The sequence below is a fragment of the Amblyomma americanum genome, chromosome 7 (genome assembly GCF_052857255.1).
Source record: "Amblyomma americanum isolate KBUSLIRL-KWMA chromosome 7, ASM5285725v1, whole genome shotgun sequence".
Lineage (NCBI taxonomy): Eukaryota > Metazoa > Arthropoda > Arachnida > Ixodida > Ixodidae > Amblyomma > Amblyomma americanum.
In genome coordinates, this window is record NC_135503.1 from 123842023 (window position 1) to 123865909 (window position 23887).

Consider the following 23887-nt stretch of genomic DNA (forward strand, 5'->3'; position numbering starts at 1 on the left):
GTCAGCAGCCGACGACCACAACCCCTGAGCCACCGCGGCGGCATTTATGTAGCTTTTATCCTCCAGTTTGGGTATCATAATTGCCCTGGCTATTTGGATTATTCCCTGAACAATGTTTTGCTCCAAGGTGAATTTATGTGACAAGTGTTCCAACAAAACGATAACCAAGCATTGCATCAAGGCGCAGTGCGGCTCAGAGTCGTATTTTACATGCAGCCTAAAGGGGTTGAAGAGAACTGAATGAAATGAGTAATAGTGTGTATTCATTGCCTCAGTCCCAGTCAAGGAAAAGCAGCGCAATAGAGAAGGACTTTGGAGAAAAGACGGCACACTTCAACGCCTGTGTTGTTTTTGTCCGTTGCTTTTGTCTAATGTGTCGCTTTTTATTCTCTACGGGTCAATGAGACATTTGAATACGAGGACACCCAAAAAAAACGCGGTTTTCTCAAATATTAGATTAATATTTTTGTGAATGCCATAAAGTGCATTTCACTGAAGTTTACATGCCAGAAGGCAATTCTTCATGCGGTCGGGCTCTCGTGTAAAAATCTCAATCTTTTGTAAAGAGGCGGAGTGAAAGAGACTACCCGTTGTCACTTGCGGCGGTTTGAGAGAAACTAGTGAGTGCAGAATTCTACTATCTTGAATGTTTCTAACAATAAAGAGGTAGGGCATTAATGTTGTTAAATCGATTAGACGTACAAACGCACGTTTTAGTCTTGTTGGCTTATGGCTTTGCTTTGAACGGTCCTCGGCCCGTTTGGCGACAATATTAGTTCGATCGTAATAATAGTTGATGAAGACGACGATATGCAATGCACAGCGCGACAGTGTGTATATTAGCTGGATAGCAGTATTAGTTGAGGAAGGCGATGAGCAATACACAGCGCCAGAGCTTGTTGCAGTTTAACGCGAGGGGTCATCGGCTGCGCCGATAGCATAGAGCTATCGTGCAGTTGCCACTGGAGTTTATCTGTTCGCTCCGCCGCAGGTTCGAATCCCAGTCGCTGCAATATTTATTTTATTTCTTTACTTATGGTTTGGCCAAGGCAACCGTTGAGGCCAAGCTTCACACAAAGTCATTGAGCCAGTCTGACATCGTGGAAAAGTGATTTAGAGATAAAATGAATTCAGGGACGTCGCATAATTATCGTCTCCATCCTGTGTCTCCTGTGCCTCATCCTTTGTCTGAATCTGCCCGCTTCACTTTTCACTGTCCTCATGTGGACGTCAGAGTTGGAGCCCAATACATGTCGCCAGCTTCTCCACACACCGAAGCATTGATGAAAATTAGCTTCTAACAGTCTACCATATGAAGAAAAATTTATTGGAGCTACCATTCCTTATTACAACATTAACCTTTTAGAAATATAATCCTTTCCCTACCATTACTTTCCTTAAACTCCGCCGAATTAAAATTGCGCTATATCATGCAATAAAAAAAATGTATGTGTAATACTTTATCTAAAAAAAACCGGGAAAAGGTAGTCGCCTAGTTATGATCACTTCAGCGTGTGTCTGTTTCTCTACTTTCATCAGGTGAACGTGACAACGAGAGGTCATCGTGTTGGTGCTATCGTCTTCACGAAGGATGCGCGGCTGGAAATTAACCCGTTGGATGTCGACAGTGGAAATGTGGTGCTTCAAAAGCTCGGAGAGATACAGTACACAAGTAAGCAGGCCACGTTTTGGAAAGGCTATTGTACCACGCACAGCAGCACTCGCACAGAGTTTGTAGGCTGTGCACTCTGCACCCTTCAGAAAAAACACTTTTTTGTAGAAGGGCGGCTGTTGTGACACATTGTACTGTTCGCCTAAATGCATTTCTACTCAACGCAAATCGTTGTTTTCCACAATATGCATCGCTCTCTGCAACGGTACGAAAGTACCAGTAGCGAACTTGCAGCCTGGCAACTGCGTGATATGATATACAGGGTGTCCCAGCTAACATTAGCCAGGGTTTAAAAACACGCCGATGCACTTTAAGACGACGCGACTATATCCATGCTGCTGACTATTGTATAGAGCAAGTCACACTATTTCTTGTATTGGGCTTAATTCCATAATTAGTCGCGTTCTAGTGTCGTTCACAATTAATCGCAGCGAAGGTAGGCGAAAAAGATGAATGAGAAAGTTGTAGAACGGACCGCAAAACTTCCGATTGAACCGTTTTTTACTTTACATCTTTTTTTAGCAGCTTTTTTTCACTCACTGCAGGTGCCGACAAAATACAACAAATACCACGAGACATATGCGCTTGTGCACCGCGATTGCAGTGTTCTCAAACGTTCCGTGTAGGAACGAACAATTCATTTAGCCCGGTGTGTCCCGTTGCCGGTGCCGGGAACTGGCGATGACTATTATACGCCTGTTAGACATGCAACGAACAACTTTTGTACGTGATGCTTTGCACCAATTAACACACCCCATCTCTTCCAATTCATCTAATCCGATCCTTCGCCATTTTAACCTCAGGCAGCGCACTGAAATTAACGCTGGCTGATGCCAGCGGCCCTGTCCTCGGCGCAGTGCTTACATAGCGCAAACCCGGCTTCGCCGAACAGGTTGTAGCGTATGCCAGCCCCACTTTGACCAAATCCGATAATAATTATTCCGTAACGGGAAAGGAATGCTTGGCGGCCATCTGGGCTATTAGAAAGTTCCAACCTTACATATATGGTCGCCAATTATCTGTCGTAACTAATCACCATGCCCTCTGCTGGTTGTCCTCCATCAAAGACCATTTGGCCGTCTCGCTCGTTGGATACAGCGTTCACAAGAATATGACATTAAAGTCGTCTATCGCTCTGGTCTAAGCATTCAGACGCCGACGCCCTATCCCGCTCCCCTCTCCCCTGTGACTTCGACTGCACATCACTTGCCACCAGTGATTCCTCTTCCCTTGACATTGCCGACATGCCATCTGAGCAACGCCAGGACCCCTGGATCTCTGCTCTCCTCGCTCTCCCATTTACGCCATTTACGCGGCCGGCGACCCGGGCTCCCCGCCGTAAAGCCCGACACTGCAAAACGGGACATCCTGGCTTAATGCCGCAGCTACCGTCCCGACGGGCGCAAATGGATCCTCCTACTCACTCCTCGGCAACTCCGTTCCGACATATGCGCTTCTTTTCACGCCGACCCCCAGTGTGCTCACGCCGGTGTTGTGAATACTTACGCCTACGCCTCCGCTAGTACTCGCGGCGAATGTGCCGCTTGATCTGAAAAGATGTTCACTCCTGTCCGGAATGCCAACGTCACAGAACTCCTCCTCACCGTTCCAGCCGCCGCCGTGGCTGAATGGTTACGGCGCTCGGCTTCCGGCCCGAAAGACGCAGGTTCGATCCCGGCCGCGGCGGTCGAATTTCGACGGAGGCGAAATTCTAGAGGCCCGTGTACTGTGCGATGTCAGTGCATGTTAAAGAACCCCAGGTGGTCGAAATTTCCGCAGCCCTTCACTACGGCGTCCCTCACCGCCTGAGTAGCTTTGGGACGTTAAACACCCATAAACCAAACCAACCTCCTCACCGTTCCCCTGTTCCGATGCAGCCCTAGCCCTGCCCCACGCGCCCATTCGGCCGCGTTGCCATTGATCGCTACGGGTCCCTCCCCATCACTCTGGCTCGACACCGCTGGGGTCATCGTGGCGGTGGATCACCTCACCTGCTACGTAGAAGCCAAATCCTTGTCTTCCCCGTCTGCACAAGATTTTGCGTGTTTCATCTTAATATAATAGTAATTGGTTTTGGGGGAAAGTAAATGGCGCAGTATCTGTCTCATATATCGTTGGACACCTGAACCGCGCCGTAAGGGAGGGGTGAAGGAGAGAGTGAAAGAAGAAAGTAAGAAAGGGGTGCCGTAGTGGAGAGCTCCGGAATAATTTCGACCACCTGGGGATCTTTAACGTGCACTGACATCGCACAGCACACGGGCGCCTTTGCGTTTTTCCTCCATAAAAACGCAAGAATGACGTCAAGAAAGGTGGAACTTCCTCCAACGCTCTTGCAGAGCATGCCCAAATGATGCAGCACTCCATTGACTGGGAGAACGCCAAAATCTTGGACACGAAGAAACCTTTATCTTCACGATTACTCCTCGAATCATTTTACATACAGACGACCAAGAATGCTATCAACAGGACGAGAGGGAATCTCCCCGATATGTACGCCCACTCACTGTGCAGTCAAGTCCGCTTATAATTAGCGGCCCATTCCGCCCATCCTCATTGTGAACAAGGGACCCGTACGGGTCTCGAAATGTCATGTGTTAAATATTTTTCTTTGGCGAGTGTATGTTTCTTGTGCTCCCTACATACATACATACATACATACATACATACATACATACATACATACATACATACATACATACATACACATACATGCACAAACATACATACATGCACAAACATACATACATACATACATACATACATACATACATACATACATACATACATACATACATACATACATACATACATACATACATACATACATACATACATACATACATACATACATACATACATACATACATACATACATACATACATACATACATACATACATACATACATACATACATACATACATACATACATACATACATACATACATACATACATACATACATACATACATACATACATACATACATACATACATACATACATACATACATACATATTGGTTACTGCCTGCGCATTCCTTCATCTCTATCAAATGATCGATGGTGTGAATATTGTCCATAGTCATGTGGTCTATGGGAAAGTCAGTCAGGTATTTTGGATGATTAAGTTTGACGCTAATATTCTGTTAGCACATGAACTAGTAAATTACATAGATTACAATACATAGCAAGCTGTTCCCTCTAATTTCCCAATTTTTTGACGTCTACTTTCGAATAAATAATCTGTTAGCGTTCTGCTAGAGTCCCGATGCTCTCGAAGTCGAGGCACTGCGTATACAGGACGAGAAGTTTTTTCTTGCAGAATCTCTCTACGGTCATTAAACAAATCTTTGCCTGATCCTCCCCAACCACTTTCCCGTTTTACATTGCTGTAGGCCATTCTTTACTTCTTTTTTTACTGAAGTCACGTCCATTTCTTAGATACCGCTGCCTTCGTATTAGCGTCCTGATTGTTACGGCTACTGTAGAGATCTATGTAGAATCTATTCTACCAATAGTGGGAATGACATTGCGCCGCTTGTCTCTCAGGTCGTAAATCTGATATTGGCTTTGACCAGTTTCCTCTTGACCGGTTTTAGGCTAGTTACCTTCCTTCTTCAGAATCTATGTGTTGTACGTACGGATAACTCACTTTTTTCGGTTTCGGGATTGAACAAGCAAACGAGGTCACGACCCACATGAAGTTGAGATGCATGCGTCCCTTTGATGAGGTTTGGGTGCACCGACATGAGTCTAGCCTTGTGTATTGGACAGTGCACTCTATACACCTTTTCAAATATTCCTGCATGAACGCATCCATATTTTGATTCGACTGTGGTAGCAGCATTGCGACTGACGGGTTACACACCGGCGGCTTACTGCGCTTCCATAGCACAGTTCAAAACGCCTGTGTGCTCAGCCAAACGGCAAACCGCGAAAAAGTCCGGAGGTGCGAGCTGCGCTTTCCACCTATTGTTCAAAATGGGGTCGTTCGTAGTTTATTTACCTATTGAGACACGGCCGAAAACCGGTCGGCTGCCAGTTGGCATTCGATCGACTCGCCCTGTTACTGCACCCGTGCTAAATCCGCAGGTTTGTACAGTGCGTTCAATCTGTTGACGCTGTGTTTTGTGCGGCATCGTGCCGCACTACTGTGCCCTGGCGTAAATCTGTTCAACGAAAACTATATTGCACATACTGCAAGGCCTTTGTGTATTGACGTAACTCAGATGGCGACGAATATTTCTGTGTGACGTCACATGACATCGTTGACACGTAGCCTGGTATGACGTCACAAGACAACTTTGTCTAACTTGTGACGTCAAAGTCCTATGGTGCACCACTAATTATGCTTATTAACCTTGGCATTAGACAATTTAATTAGTAGCAGTGATTAGCCATATCAATTGCTGTATGTTAATTAGCGGTAATTATTTAATGGTGGGACGTCAGCATTTTCATCATGTGACACGTTGAATCGGGACGTCACATGTCATTTTCTGCGGACACTTTTGCGGACATGACTTTGAAATTGAGCCATCTAATTATTTAGCATTAATAAGTACGGCCGCAGCTGGGTATCGAACCCGCGGCACAATAAACACATAAGCTTCGCTGGCAACTGCACGAGGGCGCTCTGCTATCGCCGTGGCCGAACACGCCTCGTGTTAAACTGCAACAAACTCTCGCCCTGTGCATTGCACATTTTAGCCTTCATCAACTTCCATCCGCGGCGCGGACAGATTAGATCAGCTGAACGTCGATCAGTGCTTAACCTTAGTCTAATATCGTCGCCAGATGTACCGACGATCCAGCAAAGCAAAACCATGCACCAGCTAGGATAAACAAATGCATTCGCACTTCTACTTCATCTAGTCACTTTAAAAGCCTACCCTTTCTTTAAGTGCCCTATTGATCTGAATGCTGTAAACACCAATTCTAATTTTCTGGTCTATGCGGCAAATATTCAGCAAGTCCTTGTCCCGCTGAATATACATCAATCAAACAGTTGGTTATGCCGTAACGGGATCTAAAAAGACATCCTCTGATGAGCATGGTGAGCCATGTGGCGAAATATGACACACCTAAAAAAATTGAAGTGAGCGCACTTTAAGCGACCGTACATCCAGGTGACATCATTTTGGTGAAGGCAGAGAGTTTCATGCACATTTTGTGTGAGTAAACTTGACAGGCAGCGATATCTGGGGCCAGAGCTTTAAACAAGCAAGATGTTACCCTGCTCATTTATTTGTTTTGTTTTCCAGGTGGTGGGACATCTATTAGCGAGGCCCTCAAAACATTGAGGGACAACATCGCCGACGTCGAGGGCCGCTATAGAGAAGATACAAAGTTTTCTGCATTCCTCATCTCAGACGGTAAGAATTTCTAGACAGTAGCTGATATTCAGGCTGGAAGGTCTGTGCAGTTATAACGGCGAAAAAATATAGCCCGTTGCCCAATTATGAATGAATCGTGCTAACATTCAGCCATAAGTCAAAGACAGTGGTAAGGTGATGCATTTCGATACGTGAGACCCCAAGTAGTATTATGTGCGTTAAATCGATTGGTTACTGCCGGTAGAGGTGAATCGGCAACACAAACGAAGACGATGCAGTGTTTGACTCGTCGACGCCATCGCTGACTTCTGGCTTTCATTTGCTGACTTTCATTCTGTGTGCATGAAATTTTGCGAAGATGAACGGCATATACGACGTGACATATGTTTTATGTAGCACATACTTAATTTTATGGTTGGCGCCGCAGCAATTTCTTTCTCTCATCTGATTTGGTAAGAAGGTCAAAAGCAGGAATCGCGCTGGGCTTCCGTGCCTCCCTGAACGAATGCTGACCCCTGTGCTTTTTGCGCTTACCGTCCCCTTAGCCCTCATAGTAGAGGCATGAAGACCCCGACCAATGCTCAGTACGAGCCTGAAGAAGGTTACGTGAGAAATCAGCTACTTGTGGAAAGAAACGGAGCTGGACCATATGCGAACATGATTCAGCACGAGCAGTCCTTACACAATACCATGCTAATCCCCTCTTAAAACGCTCACAGTAACATAAATCGAGTGGTAGAAGCGTCTTCCTTTCCTTGGCTTCTAAATAGAAAGGCAAAAGTCATTGCAATTAGATACAATTGCAGGTCTAGGAATTGTGATCCATTTTTTCGGTCCTCGAAGGATATAATGTACGTTGTGTAAGTTGATTTCAACGACGTTAAGGTCTTCTTCGCTGCCGCCGCCGCTAGCCTCCTTTTTGTAGAGCAGAGTCTCTCCGTATCGAGACCATTAATATTGTTTAACTGCCGCGTTCACCCAGCATGAAATGCCCCATAGTAGGGGCCACTGAATCATCAAATAAAAATGTACGCATTAACAGTGACGACTCTCTGGTTCATTGTACAGCGCTGAAGGCGGGGTGACATACGCACACCGTACTGGCGATAGCCTGCGGAGTACACCGCAAGCCTTGTAATTTCCGGCCGCATCTCAGACCGAAATGTAATCGATATTGATCGTCAACGCAGCACGATATATCACTGAAGCGTCACAGACACCGAAATGCGTCTCTGACGCACTTTAGCGCGCCTTAATAGAATTTTTAGATGAAATGTCTAAGATTTCTGTGTTATCATTTATCCATTCTTATCGGCGGAGATTGTGACGGTGATGAAGTGAATCATCAGTTTCCAGATAAGGATAGTCGAAAAACACAGCTCGTCGTCCCCACTGCTCCTCTATGCCTTCCATGGTGGTGCGGTGTCTTGTGTTTTAGTTATGCGGTGCTGAATGGTGCCTCATAGGGTGTCCATTAAACACAGTTATCCTTAGTTGTTTAGTGTTTTCCGGTGGGTCCCAACATCACAGCTAAATTTAAATAGGAGGGTTGTGCAGTGCTAGCTTCTTTCGGCATTGTTGCATTCCCTTTAAATGCTTCTCCTGCGCATGCACGAGTAACGTCTGTGATTTTGTATTGGCAGGGCTACAATAGATTCCTTACGCTGTGAGAAAGGCGTTGGCGCGGAGTTGCACGACTTGTCTGCGGTCAGCGTACCGAGAGCAGTCTGCTTTCGTTCGAGCCGCCTCGCGTTGAAGCTTTTACGTACAGCATATTTGAAGCCTTCCGAACACCGCGCTCAGCCTGGGCTGCATTCACGGCTCTCCTGCAGCGCTACTCACCGTATCACCGATGGCGGTGTCGCAGTCTGTACGTGGCGGGCTGTGGGTCGCGCATATGGCGCTGCACTAAGCCTTTTTAACAGAACAAGCGGCCCAGATCCAATTAGGCACTGCATCATCGCTTCCATTCTTCCTCCCAACCGGGGCACAGCCCAAAGCGCCGTTTCTCCCCCTTCCTACTTAATATAACCGTATCGCCACTGGTCGAGCAACTCACCAACGTACCCGACCTCCGACGACATTGCCTATTCGCCGACGACATTGCCTTATGCAGGACCGAAGGCTTCATAGGAGGGGCGCAAGATACTTTACAATTTGACACTGATATGATCACTTCTAAACTGCCAATACGGGCGTTATGTACTCTCAACTAAAACAACTCTTCATGATCACACCACTTTCCGGAACCCACACATACACCTTCGAATGTACGACGACAACGTAGCCCTGGTAGATAAACTCAACGTCCTGGGCCTCTATACTCTCTGCAACTCCGCAACTCATAGGCAAGCAAACGAATCAAACTCCGGCCTTATCAGCAGAGTGGCTAGCACACGCAGCCACGGCCTGTCTGTCGGAGAGGGAAGCCCTTAATATGGCAGACGCTCCTATCACCAGCAGCTTGACTTTATCACCTTCCCTCTCACTTGCTCACGAAAACGCAGCAGTACAAAGGTGATGTCCTGATTAGAAAGGTGGTCACCTATCAGTACTACTCGAAGCCCACGGGAGAAACCCACACAGAAACCAGCCACCACCTTCTACGGCATCTCTACCTGTCCCCCACCACCTGCTCACCCACCGCCAAAAATGAAATAATGCAACCTGACATCCGGGGTCAACTGTACGTCAGACCTCTACCCAGAACTGAACTCATGTATACAGAGGCAGACGCCAGGCCCGAGCTGTATATTATATCAAACACTACACAGGAAGACCCGACATCCTCTCTGTGTACGCAGCTCAACACGCCCTACCAGGCTATTATACCACCGTCCCCGCCTACGAGGATGGCACCATAGAGGCCGCAGCCACTCTCCGAGCCGCCCAAACAACCCTGTGCGAACCGAGTGAGTGCGGTACCATCGCTTTGTAGCTCAAAAACGCTACTCAAAACGCTACATCACGGATATCTGCACCGACTCCCGACCTGCGTACCGTCCATTTCAGGAAAGCACTGTTACACCAACCGCCCGAAGCATTCTCGGATCAGGACACACGCCTGCCAAATAGAAAATCGCCACGTGGGTTTGTGGGCAAGCTTCGATCCCCGGTAATAAGCGCATTTATGCGCTTACTATAAACTGTCCCTTCGAGCCTCGGAAGATCGGACATCTTAACCCGAGCAGAAAACATCGTGAGTTCCACTCACTTATTATTAAATCACCACACATTACAAAAACAGCCACTTCTCCTACCTGCCACCTCACTGTACTCGAATTCTAAACACACTTTGGTGTGGTGGAAAAAGCAGACAAACCGCTATTTCTCACCCTACATACTTCATCTCCACTACCCTACCTTGAGCATCCCACTCTGCTCAACATGCGGGGCGGCCTAGGCCAGCCTTATACATTGCTTCCTAGAAGGCCCCCAACCCACGGCCCAACCCATCTCCGTCCTAATGGAAGGTAGCTCTGCGAGTAACTCAGCCAGCTAGCCAAACATATGTAGTAAACAGAGCTCTGTGTTAAGCAAAGGCCTGTGGGCTCTTGAACAGGAAGGAGCCCACCCTTGAGGATTCTTTATATTTGTGTCATACCGAGGATGTTACCTCCACCACGACCACGGTTGAATGCTGTAACATAACGTCTATAACCGTTACTGCACAGACTCTCTGGGAACTGTGTCTTGCATTCATTTGAGGATGTAATGTTTAGCGGTATTTCAAGGTGCTTGGTAGTCACTGCGGCGGCTGAGTGGTTGCTGTGCTGTGCTCCTGGCCCGAAAAACACGGGTACGATCCCAGCCATGGCAGTCGTATTTCGATGCAGGAAAAATGCTAGAGACTTGTCTACTGAGCGATGTTAGCGCACGTTAAAGAACACCAGGTGGTCAAAAATGTTCGTGATCCCTCCACTATGTTGTCCTTCATAGCCTTAGTTGCTTTGGGGAATTAAACTCCATAAGTGAGGAACCATCAGGGTGTTTGGCGCCGTCTTGAAAAAGACCTCGCGCCCCACCTAAAGAAAAGACAAAGCCTCAGGCGCACTGCACTGGCTTTTTGCATGGAGTGGTCAAGTGATGGTGGAAACTTTTACTGCGAAAATACGCTCACCAACCCCTACCATGAATCCTGTGATTCGACATTAAGGTCTTGAGCTGCTACCTAGCAAAAGCAATTCTACGTGAAGTTTCTTGTGTGTGAAATAAATGAAAAATAAATAATAAAGTAAACGTAGCCTTGACTGGGATTCGAACTCCCGGCGGAGCGAACCAATCAGCTTCTCTGGCCAGTGCCCCAGAGAACACGCTTTCACCGCAGACTATCTTTCCCACTGTTAAACGGCAGCATTCTTGCGCTGTGCATTGCACGTAGTGGTCGTCATCAGCTCCTATCTGCGGAGCGAACCGATCAGATCAGCTTAACCTCGATCAGCGTTTAACCTGAGTCTAGTATCGTCGCCCGACGTACCGACCACCCTGCAAAGCAAAACCATGAGCCAATCAGGGTACACACATGATTACGCACATCTACTCGGTTTAATTACGTAAAAGCCCGACATTTTTATTTTGCGCGGACCACTACTATCCTTTTGCCGGAAAACGTCGCCTCAACAGCAATCGCTGTGGAAGTGAAATCTCGGTTAAATGGCGGCATGAGAAAGATCGGGGCCAGTGTTCACTGGTTCTACTCTCTGCTGTTCAATCAATTCGACAAGAATACGCATTTTCACATTCGTAGGGATGGGAAAAGATGACGACCTACGTGGATTGCTCGTGTCTGGCGCCGCGTGGCCTCGCATTCTATTTCAGTGGTGTCTTGCAGCACTTAAAAAGCTACAGAGCCTGCATAGGTGACGTTGCTGCGTTGAGGATTACAGTGTCAGAATAAGATGCCTCGCCGTTGTCAGTGAATTATGTTATGCTGACGTAGTATTTATCATGGGGTTAGTAGGCGCCTATGTGCGCAAAGAGAAGGAAGCTATATGCGATTTGACTAACCATTCAATACATTTTTTTTCGTCAATTGCTGTAACATTGAAAAACAATTCTCTAGGCTCTTCGCCACCTTCAAGTAAAAAATCTTAAAGAAGCGTCGTTTAATTTATAGGAGGATCGAAATGTGCAAGGAAAAGAAAAAATTCATTAATTTGAAACATATAGAAGTCACAAGATGAAGTGTTAGTTGTAACCCCCAGGAGAACGAGAAAATATTTTTTTTTATTGTGGAAACTTTAATCTCAGAACAGTTACATATCCAGCCGAAGGTGGCCGTTCACTGGTGTCAGGTGTGTAGGTGAGTAGACAGCTCTGATCGGCATACATTTTGAATGGGGGCAGTGGGTAGGCCTACTTTTCCTAGTAAATTCAAGTAACTACTCTATATATTTATTTTCATTCACATATTTTAGTACTTTTTTGGTCCGTTCTGTTTCTAATCTGTTTTCGATGCTTAAACTATAATATTTTCGTTCCTGTGACGGTTTGTGTAATTTTCGCATTCCGTTTTCTTACCGCCAGTACTCTGCTTCTCTTGCTTATCTCTACTGCCAATGTGTAAATTTACCTTCCATAAAACCAAGAGGCTTCTGAAAGGCTAGCCATTTCCTGTTTGATAACTGGATATATAGCTTTAGAGTCTGACAGAAGAGACTGAATGCTTTTCACACTGCTTGCGCCAGCCACAAAGATGTTCCTCTTCATTCTTATATACGGACTGATTTTATGGCAGCCTCATCTAGCAGTAAAAAGGAAGGCATTTTCTCTTGAAACAATACGTATCACTGCGTTCCAGGTGTGCTTTCCCGGGGTTGGTACTCTCAAAGTGATAATTTGCTAAGTTTTTTTCCTTCCGAACAGCCTGTGAGGTTTCGCATACTTTCTTCTGATGTTCGTTGTAACTCCATTTTGCTGCTGTAGCCAGTGCAGCGAGTCGCAAGCTTTGTATTCATTTTCATCTACATCATCTCCATATTTTTGCTCTACAAGCACCTAAAGACGTAATCTGCCAACGTCTTTTTACCAGTTATTTTTAGCTTCTTATGATACGAAATACTTCTATGTGTTCACACGCTTCAAAGGACATCCAACTCACGTCCCCCCATACAGCTTCGTTTGTTGTCTCTCTGTGAACCCCGAGAGCCGATGTGCCAACCGCTTCTTGTTTAATCATCATCGGATGTCAATCACACTGCCACCTTTTCGCGAATATCAGTCCCAGCCCTCCCCTCTAGTCTTAATATTACTTCATATCGATTGTATCTCTATTTTGCGCTTTGCTTCATTACGGCTTCATTAATTGGTCTTAAATATCATCTTCGTTCAATATTCCACACACTGTTATATCTACACCCGTCTAAACAGAATATTTTACGTTCCTGTATTTACAATGGCGTTATAGCCTCACCAGCTGACAACACATCTGGCAATAAAATTATTCATTCTTTGAAAACTTCTAATATCTTACTGGGCAAAATTTTATCACTTTCAAATTGAAGGCACAGCGCACGAAGGACTGGACAAGGAAGAGACAAACACAGCGCTGTGCCTTCAGTATGAACCATGTACCGACTTGCGCTAACAGATACTTCATCACGTTATTGTCTCTACTCTTCGACGTATTGAGTCTGTAACTTTTCTGGTACATTTATAGTACTCTGTACAACAAAGGGGCTATGAAACGCCTTCTGAGCAGAGTACATGCACTGGCTCAAACATTCGATTCTCTCGTCATGAGCACCTGGGCCAAATAAGGCACTTCTGCGCGCAGCACAACCCACAATCACGCGTGAAAGGTGGCGAGTCGTTTCCTGTAATATTTTTTATATTCGCGCCTTCCTCGATCCCAAGCTGCAGCGTAATTCTGTTAAGATATGGCTATTGGGTATATTATTTCATTCTTCACACGGCTACCATGGTAGCGGTCAATGAGAAGCGTCGCTCAGGCGGGTAAAAAAGCTTAGCCGTCCCCCCCCCCCCCCCCCCCCCCCACACACACACACACACAAAGGAACGCCGACTTCCGGCGTGCAAAAAGCAACACGAGGGCAGGAAAAGGCGCCAAGACGCAGAAGTTAAATTTTTGACAACAGACAACTCAGCTTCTACAAAACGAAAGAAAAAATTCTTGTTGAAGGATGTTCATGAATTGGCGTTCTTCAACATCCATGGAACACAGCACCTTTTTCAGTGTCCCTCGTAGAGCCCCTCGAAGGCAAGCGTTAAGGCACGGTATCAGAAACATAGCCCGCACGTTGCAGTTATTGCGGCCAGTCAATTTGCGGAGTGCAACGGAGCACCACGGGAGAGTAGTGCCCTGGCTTTCGCAACAATGCCTTTGCACCTCGCTTCCCCGGAGAACCTCCACGGGTTCATCTCGTGGGATACCTTTAACGCTATGGTGATCCACTTCGCATCCCGCCGTAACTTGGCCCAAAGCAGCACACTATGGCGACAAATGCTACCGCACCATTCTTGCTTGCAGACCACATCGCTGCGTTGGCTCCAAAACGAACTCTTATCGCCACTTCTGTTGTCCGCTGCGCAGCTGCTCGGTGTTAATAGATGGCCCCGATTGAACGCAGGCTCTGTGGCACTAATATTGTTTCGGCGTTCTTTTGAAGGTTTCATACAGCTTTTTTAGATCCTTATTTCCATTCACGGCGTTTGCATGGACGCGTTTCTTGCAGCGTCTCCTTTGAACACCGCGAGCGGACGGCAAGCCGCACACGAGGCGCGCGCATATCTAACTTTAAGACCTTTACCCTCTCCCGATTGGATGATTCTGTAAATCCTATAGTGTACAAGTAGTGCGCTACACGGTATGAGCAGTGAGTTCTGTAAAATGTTTTTGTCTCCTTCTCCAGGCTCCTGCCTCATTTCCTGTCATATATTACCTCAATGACAACTGTGTAAAAAGAGGTGTGGAATAAGATAACTCACCTTTCTAAAATGCTGGATATATCATGGCGCAAACACACTGATCTGATTTCTAAGAAAGGTCACCAAAGGCTTGGATGTTTACGCCGCACTTGGCGTGTTGTTCTACTAGACCCTAAGTTGCACAGAAAACCTTAATCCGGCCCATCCTTGACGGCTGTTGCGTCGTTTGGAATTTCCATAGGTTGTAGATGTAAATAAATTTAAATCGGCTAAAAAAAAGCCGACCGTTCTCAACTTAGCCGGAATGCCAAAAAGTTTTTGGCTTCCTTTCATCTGTCTGCTCTGGGGCTGCATTCACTTCATTCACATCACTGCAGTCAGTGTATACTGTCCTTGCCCACGTTAAATCTCTGCAATGTGAGCCAGTTGTCAAATATTTTGAATGTTTTAAACCATCGTTGATAATAACACACTATGAACTAAACACGTCAGCTCAGCCCGAATACAACTTTGCAATCTCCTCCCTGACCCTATTCGTTCACATCCTTTCAAAGCATTGCAAAATGCTGTGATGTGATTTGTAGCTGAAATGTTTTAATGTGCGTTTCCTTCTATTTTAAAAACAAAATACACTGCCGGTTGCTTCCATTTCTTTACGCATGTTTATCTTGTCCGGCTGAAGCCTCATTTGAGGCTGCAGTGTGTGAAATTAAAATGTTACAGATAATATAGTTCAAAAGGGTTTGTGCCAATAGGTAGCGCTTTCATGATTCAATGTGAGATAGTATATATTTGGCAGTTTAAATGAATTTAAGTAGCACACTTACTGACGAATAACTCTTCTCCAACACGCAGGAAAGGCGAACATCGGCGGAAACGCATATACGGAAGCAGATGCCTTGAAACGACATCGTGTCGAGATATACTGCATCGGAATCACTGGACAACGGAATGATGAAGAACTTAACAGGCTGGCCACCAAAGAAGAAAATGTGTACATCCTACGCAAACTGCGATGCCCTGCAGCGGCTTGCCGAGATGCTGACAAACGGCACCGTAGGTAAGGAACAGGAATGCATAAGGCGGTATAATGATAACGCTCTATGTCCACTTGAAATAACTGCGACATTGTACCCCATCCCGCATTGCGCTCGTACATGGGGGTGGTGCTTTTAGAAGTTACCGCTGGATTAGTTAGCACTATCTTGATGACGAGAAACACATACAGTCAAAGCAGGGTATTTGGTTAGGAAAAGAACCCCCCCCCCCCCCCCCCGTGTTCAATTCAGCCTTTATTAGTTGAACCTTTCCACTGCCTGAACTATTCCTTTGTGTTCTAAAAATTTTTCTCTATGTTTATAGACTCCAAAACTGGAAGCCTTATATTTATCCAGTTCCAGCCTAAAAGGCAATGCTGCCTCGGGGAGAAATATGTGGATTGAGCGCAATTTTATGCCAGACAAGACAATGTACTGTTCATGTGCTTTCGGTTTTGCTCCACAAAAAGAAACAAGTACCGAAGTATCAAACTACGCATTTGCAAAATGTTTTGTGGACCTACCTGCACTTGCTCTTAGCATGCACATACACGCGCAACAGTACGTACTGAAGGTAGAACGTTCACATTCTCATGAAAGCACGGTGGATGAAAAATTGAAAGAAAATATAATCTCGTTAAGTTAGAATTATTCAATATATTGCTGAAATATGTGTCCGGAGAAGATTGTTTCACACTTTGTTACCACTAAGCGACCATTGCCGCAGTCAGGAGCACGTTTCTCTGTGTTGTACGCCGCCAAAGTGGCATACAAGGTGACGAAAGTAGCGGGGCAGGTTATGAACTCTAACCGCTGGAACGACCTGTATGTATTGTTTCTGCGAAACAGTCAGAAAATTTATACTTCTTACAGTGGCCACAAATTAAGTAATAAGTAATTAATTGTTCGCACCGCTTAACTTTCCTTGATCAATATATAGCGGGTCTGTGACAATTGTAAATATATATATTCTACACGAATACTCTGTTTGGCATGGAAGAATTAATTATTCGATGCCCATTATTTGTCCCGACTCTGGTAGAGATAGCTGTTCTTGCTAATTTCTAGCTAGTATTACTAGCTGTAATTAGTAGCTAGTATTTCTAGCTGTAGATACCTGTCTGGAACATATAAAGAACTTGTGTTTTTCCTTTCACTCAGGAAGTGAGATGTCCGGACTGTCAGTTCTCGACTACCTTAGTTTATTTTTTCACTCTTGTAAAAGGAAGCTAAGACGTCCGCTGGCTTTTTCTTTATTCACTGTAATAAGTGTTACTCATATCCAAGCACAGATCAATACCTGTGCGGACTGGGTCATCGTAATCGGGTGACTCGTGTAGGAGCTCGAAGCAGAAGAGAGCCAGCAATCGTTTGCTTCTTGAGGCGCAAACATTGCAACAATGAATAGAGTCGAAAAATCTTTGTCCTCTGACCGAGAATTCAACCAAAGCAGATATCATCGTTTGGGTAATAGCACGCACCCTCGGTAAGAATTATGTAGGCGTGTTCATGAGAGAAGGAAACTGTAGAGAGATGAAGAGGAAGGGAGGGTGTGGTGGAGGAAGAAGGTGCCGCAGTGACGTCAGTTTATAGTTTATTTATAAGTATTTTTCTAGCTGAAAACTTGTTCATATTTTAACGTAGTGAGGTGCTGTTGTGGTTGCTATATTTTCGGTGAAATACGCACCCTTTGTCCTGGTGCTAAAGGTCGCGGCAAGTGTTGTAGAATACTTCAGAAGAGTTAGATCTTGGCTTAGTGGGTATTCTTTATTTCAACCTCGTAGTTTTTCAGCGCAACGGCTTCATCTGTTCTTTGGGATGAAAGACTATGAGCGTAAATGCTATAGAATACATTCCAGAGAAACGCGGGAGGGCTTCTCCGGAGTGACTTTCAACCCTATTTCTTGAATCCATGGAAAGCGGGGTAGGGATTTCTGTCGCGAAGGTACGACGTGCCAAATGCCAACAACTAAGGAAGCAACCAATGAGCCTTTCCAGTGTTTAGATTCAACTCAGTGAATATAAAGGGATGAGGAAGTGTAATCGCAGCTACATACCAAAATGTTTATTATTACTGCAGCACCAATAGTATATAAACTATAATCGAGGAGACCACGATAATTTTCAGATGTTTTCCGCCAATTAACAATTTATTTCAGTCTTTTGCAGTAGGTCTTTACCCATACTGGGGCACTATAAAGCAGTTGAGGGAAAAAACTTCAAATCAAAACTACCGGCACTCGTAGTGATGTGGTTAGTAATATTGCAAATATATCTTACAGCTGTTCTTAATTATTTACTCACTGTATACTGAAATAATTTAAATTTGCATTTTGTGACGTGTTTTAATGCAAGGACCCAGGAATGTAGGGACTCTGCCTCTCTTAACCTTCTGCTGGTAAACCGAATCGTTATGGCAGTAGAGTCTTTGTTTACTCTTGGAATGTAAAATATTTTGTTTTCCCGACGAATAAGCGAAACCAAACCGTTATAAGGAAGTGTAACATGGAGATAATTGAGTGTGCTCTATATAACGAAGGAAGCCTAAAAGCTTACAATAAGAAACTAGCCATGCGCCCAACTCACATGTACTCACTAGCATGCAAGGAGGGTAATGTGTTGACCAACATGGATTTCCTAGTTAAAGCAGGCGAGATATTGTGCATAGATCTCCAGTCAAGACCGTATCTTTTGAACAAGTCCTATTTCAACTTCACTATCTATCAGATCTACAAACTTCATAAATACAATGTAATGCTTTAAGAGATCCCGAAGCTCAGAAACAATTTGGAAACTTCCTAGTACAAAGTGATTGGTTTGAGTGCAGTATTTGCAGCAAGCAGAGCAGAAATTAGTCAAATACGAACGCAAGAATAAATAGAATATCATGGTCAAATCAAAAAGTTGCATAAATAAATTGAAAATAGTGCAAATAAACGAGAGGTATAACACAATTCAAACGTTCACAGCATAATTATACATTCCATTATAGAACGTATCGAGAACACGGGCTAGAAGAACGTAGTACAATTTACAATAAAATTTGAAAGTAGAGTACAACTGGCTACAATAAAGACAACATTGCTCTAACTCTGGTTTGAATCTGATCATAGCTATTTCTAGAGGCAGCGATTTTTCGAAAGGCGATAAAATTAATGATATGTTGCAACAGACTTGACTCCATCGGGTTGTAATTACATAAAGATATTCCTGCAAACAAGATGGTGAACTTTCCATAATCAGTGCGTACGATGGGAACAGCGAAGTAGCGTGAAATGCTGATTATTCAATGCATAAAAATAGCAGATAAACTATTGGCAACCTAGAAACAAAAACACTTTCAGCCCAAGCTAACGAAACGCCTTTGCCAGCGACTTGCCGCTTTCAGGCATGCTGGTAGCGCGCGGCTCAGTAGACGTTGATAACCCTAGATTGCTTCGCCTCGAAGCTGCAGAGGATGGTACATTGGAAGCAGTCACTGAAAGTCTTGCGTTATCTTGGTACCAGTGCACTGTAAAATATTAACCTCGTTTTACATAAGCTACATTAGGTTTCCGCCATTTCAGAAGCGAAGCACGCTAGGCGAGTGCCGCCCGTAGTCTTCAGTTACCTTGGCATCACCGCCGGGCAGTGATGTCTAATGGAAAATGAGTACAAGATAATGAGGCTAACCCTCAAGCGTCCCTCACTTTCACCCCGTTACGCCCCTTCAAACTCTAGCGGTGCCAGCTGGTTGCCAACGGCGCGCAACCAACCTGTCCCTCCGCACGAAATGCGATTGAAGAGTGCCATCAGCAGCAGCAACGCTTGCAGGGGCGCCGTGCTGTACGATATATCGAAGGATCCGCTCCCGCGAGTTCGATCAGCATGAACAATTTTGCTACAATTTTGCCTGGCATTTTCAAGTACATGTTTTTGCTATTTGACATAAACAATATTTAGATGCATCCGGGCCCGCCTGTCCACACTAACCGAAATATACAGGAAGCTAATGACGGAGGCAGTAGTGCGAAGGAATTCGAGATCCCTTCGGTAAAAAAATTAAGAATAAAGACAGAATTACGGGCAATGAAAAAGGGGAAAGCGGCTGGTGAGAATTAGGGGACTAGAGTAATTCAGAGGTGGTGAGAGAAATCTGCTGGAATAAATTGCCTGCTTGTGTACGGAATGCCTCTCGACTGCGATATAACCAAAAATTGCAAAACTCCTAATAGTATCTGATTTTAAAACAAGCTCTGGGCGTGACATCGTTTATGCTTGTTACCAATGGCTTGCGCAGGAGACCACATAGAACCTAATTCCCTTAGAAAAACTCAATAACTTATAAGAGCGATTCTTTATTCAAAAATTGTGACTTCATATTGAAATTCAAGTCCTTTATTTCTGTTTTGTAAAGAAAGAGCAGGCGAGGTGGACGGAAAGCAGTCAAATGCAGCTGTACAAACCCGCCGACTTCTTTTTTTAACGTCGCTTTGACAGCAAGGGTTTTGAAATGAAGACAGTTGCGCAGTGCAATAGCATATACAAATTATTAGAAGGAATGAAGTTTCATCAGTGCGCAGGAACCAAACAAGAAAATGAACGTTAAATTATAGATTGCTGACACATTTAAATTACTCTTAGGGAACAGATGTATCGGCAGCAAAAGAAAACAAAAAGTAAAAGTTCCATTCTAGCATACATGACACAGAAAGAAGTGTTTTTTGAACTTGAGACACAAAATAATAGCTACTGCATGGACAAACACAAAATAAGAACAATGCAGCATAAGTGCAAACCACATTTAATTTTCTGGGAAGCCAACAAACATAAGAAACAAGGCAAGACCCCACGCAATCATCAAATCTGTTCCAAATGCGATGCCTCGGTCTCAAAAAGTGTCACAGAGATATCGTTAACACAATGTATTCCTCTTTTATGTAAAAAGTTTCTAACACCTCCCGTCCCTTAGTATCCTTGGTCTTTGCAAGCAGCTGCGGTTTGCACTTGCACTTCATAAGGAACCACTGCTGGTTTCACAGCTTCCTTTCTGTGCTCACACAGCTTTTGAAGCATGGCACCTTTGATTTTTCGTGGGACGGACTCAGCAAGAGCTCTGATGACCCACAGAATGGGATCCCTGCTACCCTAACCCTTCTACTTGCTTTTCTAAGCTCACCTGCATGGCATAATGACACGAATTCACGAGAACAGGCTCGAGGTAAATGCTAGCAATGGCGCGTTTTACTGTTTTGTAGCGATAGCTATAGGATGGGAGCATTTTGAACCTTCGGCGTGGCGGCGCCGCCACCGCTACGTTCTCACATGGTTGGTCACGTGGTGCGGGGCAGCTGCCGGTGGCGCGGCGCCGTGTCTGGTCCCGTGGTTTGTCGCATGGTTAGTCACGTGACCAGAACGTGTTTGGTCACGTGGGGCAGAGCAGTTGCTGCTGCCGGCGGCGCGGTGAGCCAGCAAAACCAAGCTGCAGCAGTTGAGCGCATCCGCCGTGTCCTGTGGGACGAAGATGATGAAGGAACGCGCACAGAAACGGAGCGGCGGAAGACTGACTTTGCAGTTCAACTGAGCAAGTTCCACTGGGGCAGCTGTAGCTATCGCGTCACCAGAGCTAAACCACCGCCAAATTCTTGAATGAGTCGACTCGTAATGTAACAGCTCCTTCCACGCTCAAGGCGCATACTGCCAACATACATGCTCTTTGCTCACGGCAACAATAACATCTAAAAACTGCAAACCTCCCCGCAAATATAGTTAACGCGTGAAAGCCAAGAACCCAACCCCCTTCCATACTCTTTAAAGCTGTGCAACACAGTTCTTTCAGCATCTGTGTTAAGTCCTTGTGGTTTTCAAAAACTATCAATAAAGTCTCAACATATCTTACCACTGGTAATACTACCTAGCCTGTAAATAAACATACTTCTAGAGCATGGTCTGCAAAGGCTAAACAAGTTATTATGTTCAGGGACAGTGCACTCACAGTGTCCGGTAACAGCTCACTAAGGTGTTCTGATGCATATATAGGGCACCTCATGAGAAATTTTTAGGCTTCAGAACACGGAGTTCTTGCGGAAATTGGCTCAGAGTTAGTTGCCATATGTACCTCTTCGTAGTAATGACCCTAAATTGCGAGCGTTCCTTTAATATCACAAAAAAGAAATAGGACATAGGTCTTTTTGCTTTTTCATTAGTGCCAAAATTTTTGCATGCAAGATCTTTCGCAGATATCAAATGATTTCACGAAATGTTAAAAGGGGACTGAAGCTGTGCAAAGCAGTACCGGTAACAAATGTATCGCAGCTGTTGAAGAAGCAGAAAGACTCATGCCTCGTCTTTTTTTTTTGCATCATACATATGAGGACACTTCGTCTTTCTGGGTCATCATTTTGAAAAGGTTCACGTGGCAACTGTCTTCGGTTAAATTTCTGCACAGAGCTCTTCCTGGAAACTCGAGGATCCGTTCCTCGTGAGGCACACTCCAGAGATATTGGAATGCCTTAGTGAGCAGCGACCGGTACCTGTGAAAGCATTTTCACTGACATCAGAAATTAGTACATTTTCTTGCACATGCTCAGATAATGGAAACTGTGAGTGGAAGCATGAGGTTTGGGGGAAGTGCGCTTCCTGATTGCTTGTGGACAAGTGCCGGGTACCCGCTGGTGATACAATGGGTACAAGCTTTCCCCTGGTATGGTGCTCGGCTTCTTTAGGATGAAATGCTTGAGGAATGAGTCTTTGGCCCCACTTTGAGATGAAGAAAATAGCTTGTGCCATGGCACTCTTTGGCCTCAGGTTCCCTAGCGCCATAAAAAATCACAATCATCACCATGCTTGTGAGCAAGTATCCGGCCTCTTTCAGATGATACCAATGGTCCTTGCTCGTTAAGTTGTGCACTGAGTACTATGTACTGAAAGGCATCTGCATCGAATTGTATTTGGCAGCCATCCTGTGCTACTTTCTATTTGCACAAAATGATGGACAACCATAAAGACTTTCATTATCAAAGTGTCGCCCGGGTAAGCGCATTTTGTCTGCTTCTTCCTGGACCTATGGTTTTTACTCTTTACTGTTATAAGAAATGAATTTTGGGCAATGAATCATAATGGTTTTGCCTGCAAATTGCTTTTGCGTTGTTCAATAGAGGATTGTTCAAATGTATTTGAAAAATTTATAATCGCTGTTGTGTGGCTACTAAATGAGGATTTTTTTCTTCGTTTCAGATGAACCTGACAGCAATGTGCAGAGATACAATGTGTGCAGTTTGTCAGGAAAATAAAACGTATGTACTTGTACTCAGCCAAACACTTATCGCTCTCGTTCAAAGCTGCATTCTTTGTACGTATGCAATACATAATATGCGTAAAGGAAAGTCTTGTACATGCATGTACTACAGAGATGCAGGTACTGCAGAAAGTACATAATTACAATACATGTTATTTCCGCCCTAGGTCAAATTACTTCCGTGTGAAGGGAGAAAGTATGCATACACATACGGAACTTTAATATAAGCACAGGAGAAGCATTTGTTGCGAAAAAAGCGATTTTGTTCTCGTGCATAGCATGGCGTAACTTTCCGTCACCAAGAATGTGACAGTTGTCATACGCAGTCGCTGTTTGTGACATTTAGTTCGTAACTCATTTTTCGGAAAACCCTCCGGCAACGCATTACCAGCGGGTTTCTCTGTACAGCGGAGCATTTTTTTTTACAGTGCATGGCCAAACAGATTTAGCAGCATCTCCTCCGAGAATTCGCCACGTGGCGTAGTCATCAACATCAAAGCCAGACTGGGGATCGTGGCTGTAGCTCAGCTCACGTTCACTGTTGTCTGCGCAAAAAAAATGGATGAAGGTTGGGCATTAGGATGAAAGGATGTTATGAGCGCCTTTATTGAAGACGTTTGGTAAGGCACGCCGCGAAGCCCGCCTTTATACACGTTTTTTTTTATTATCAGAATGTGAGA

At 44.9% G+C, this 23887-nt stretch overlaps 1 protein-coding gene across 2 annotated transcripts in view; it reads left to right on the forward strand.

The window, feature by feature from the left end:
- Positions 1 to 23654, forward strand: part of LOC144099528 (E-selectin-like) — a 94646-nt gene extending 70992 nt beyond the window's left edge. Inside the window, exons 7-11 of one of the 2 annotated variants that reach the window (XR_013307421.1) lie at positions 1540 to 1672; positions 6936 to 7046; positions 15750 to 15954; positions 23147 to 23205; positions 23636 to 23654. Coding sequence is in view for 1 of the 2 variants with exons in the window: in XM_077632898.1 (XP_077489024.1) it covers positions 1540 to 1672; positions 6936 to 7046; positions 15750 to 15954; positions 23147 to 23150 (453 nt within the window). In the remaining variant the exon portion in view is untranslated. Of the gene's footprint in view, positions 1 to 1539; positions 1673 to 6935; positions 7047 to 15749; positions 15955 to 23146; positions 23232 to 23635 lie in introns of those variants that run through there. The other variant, XM_077632898.1, reaches the window with a different exon arrangement.
- Positions 23655 to 23887: the final 233 nt, after the last annotated feature.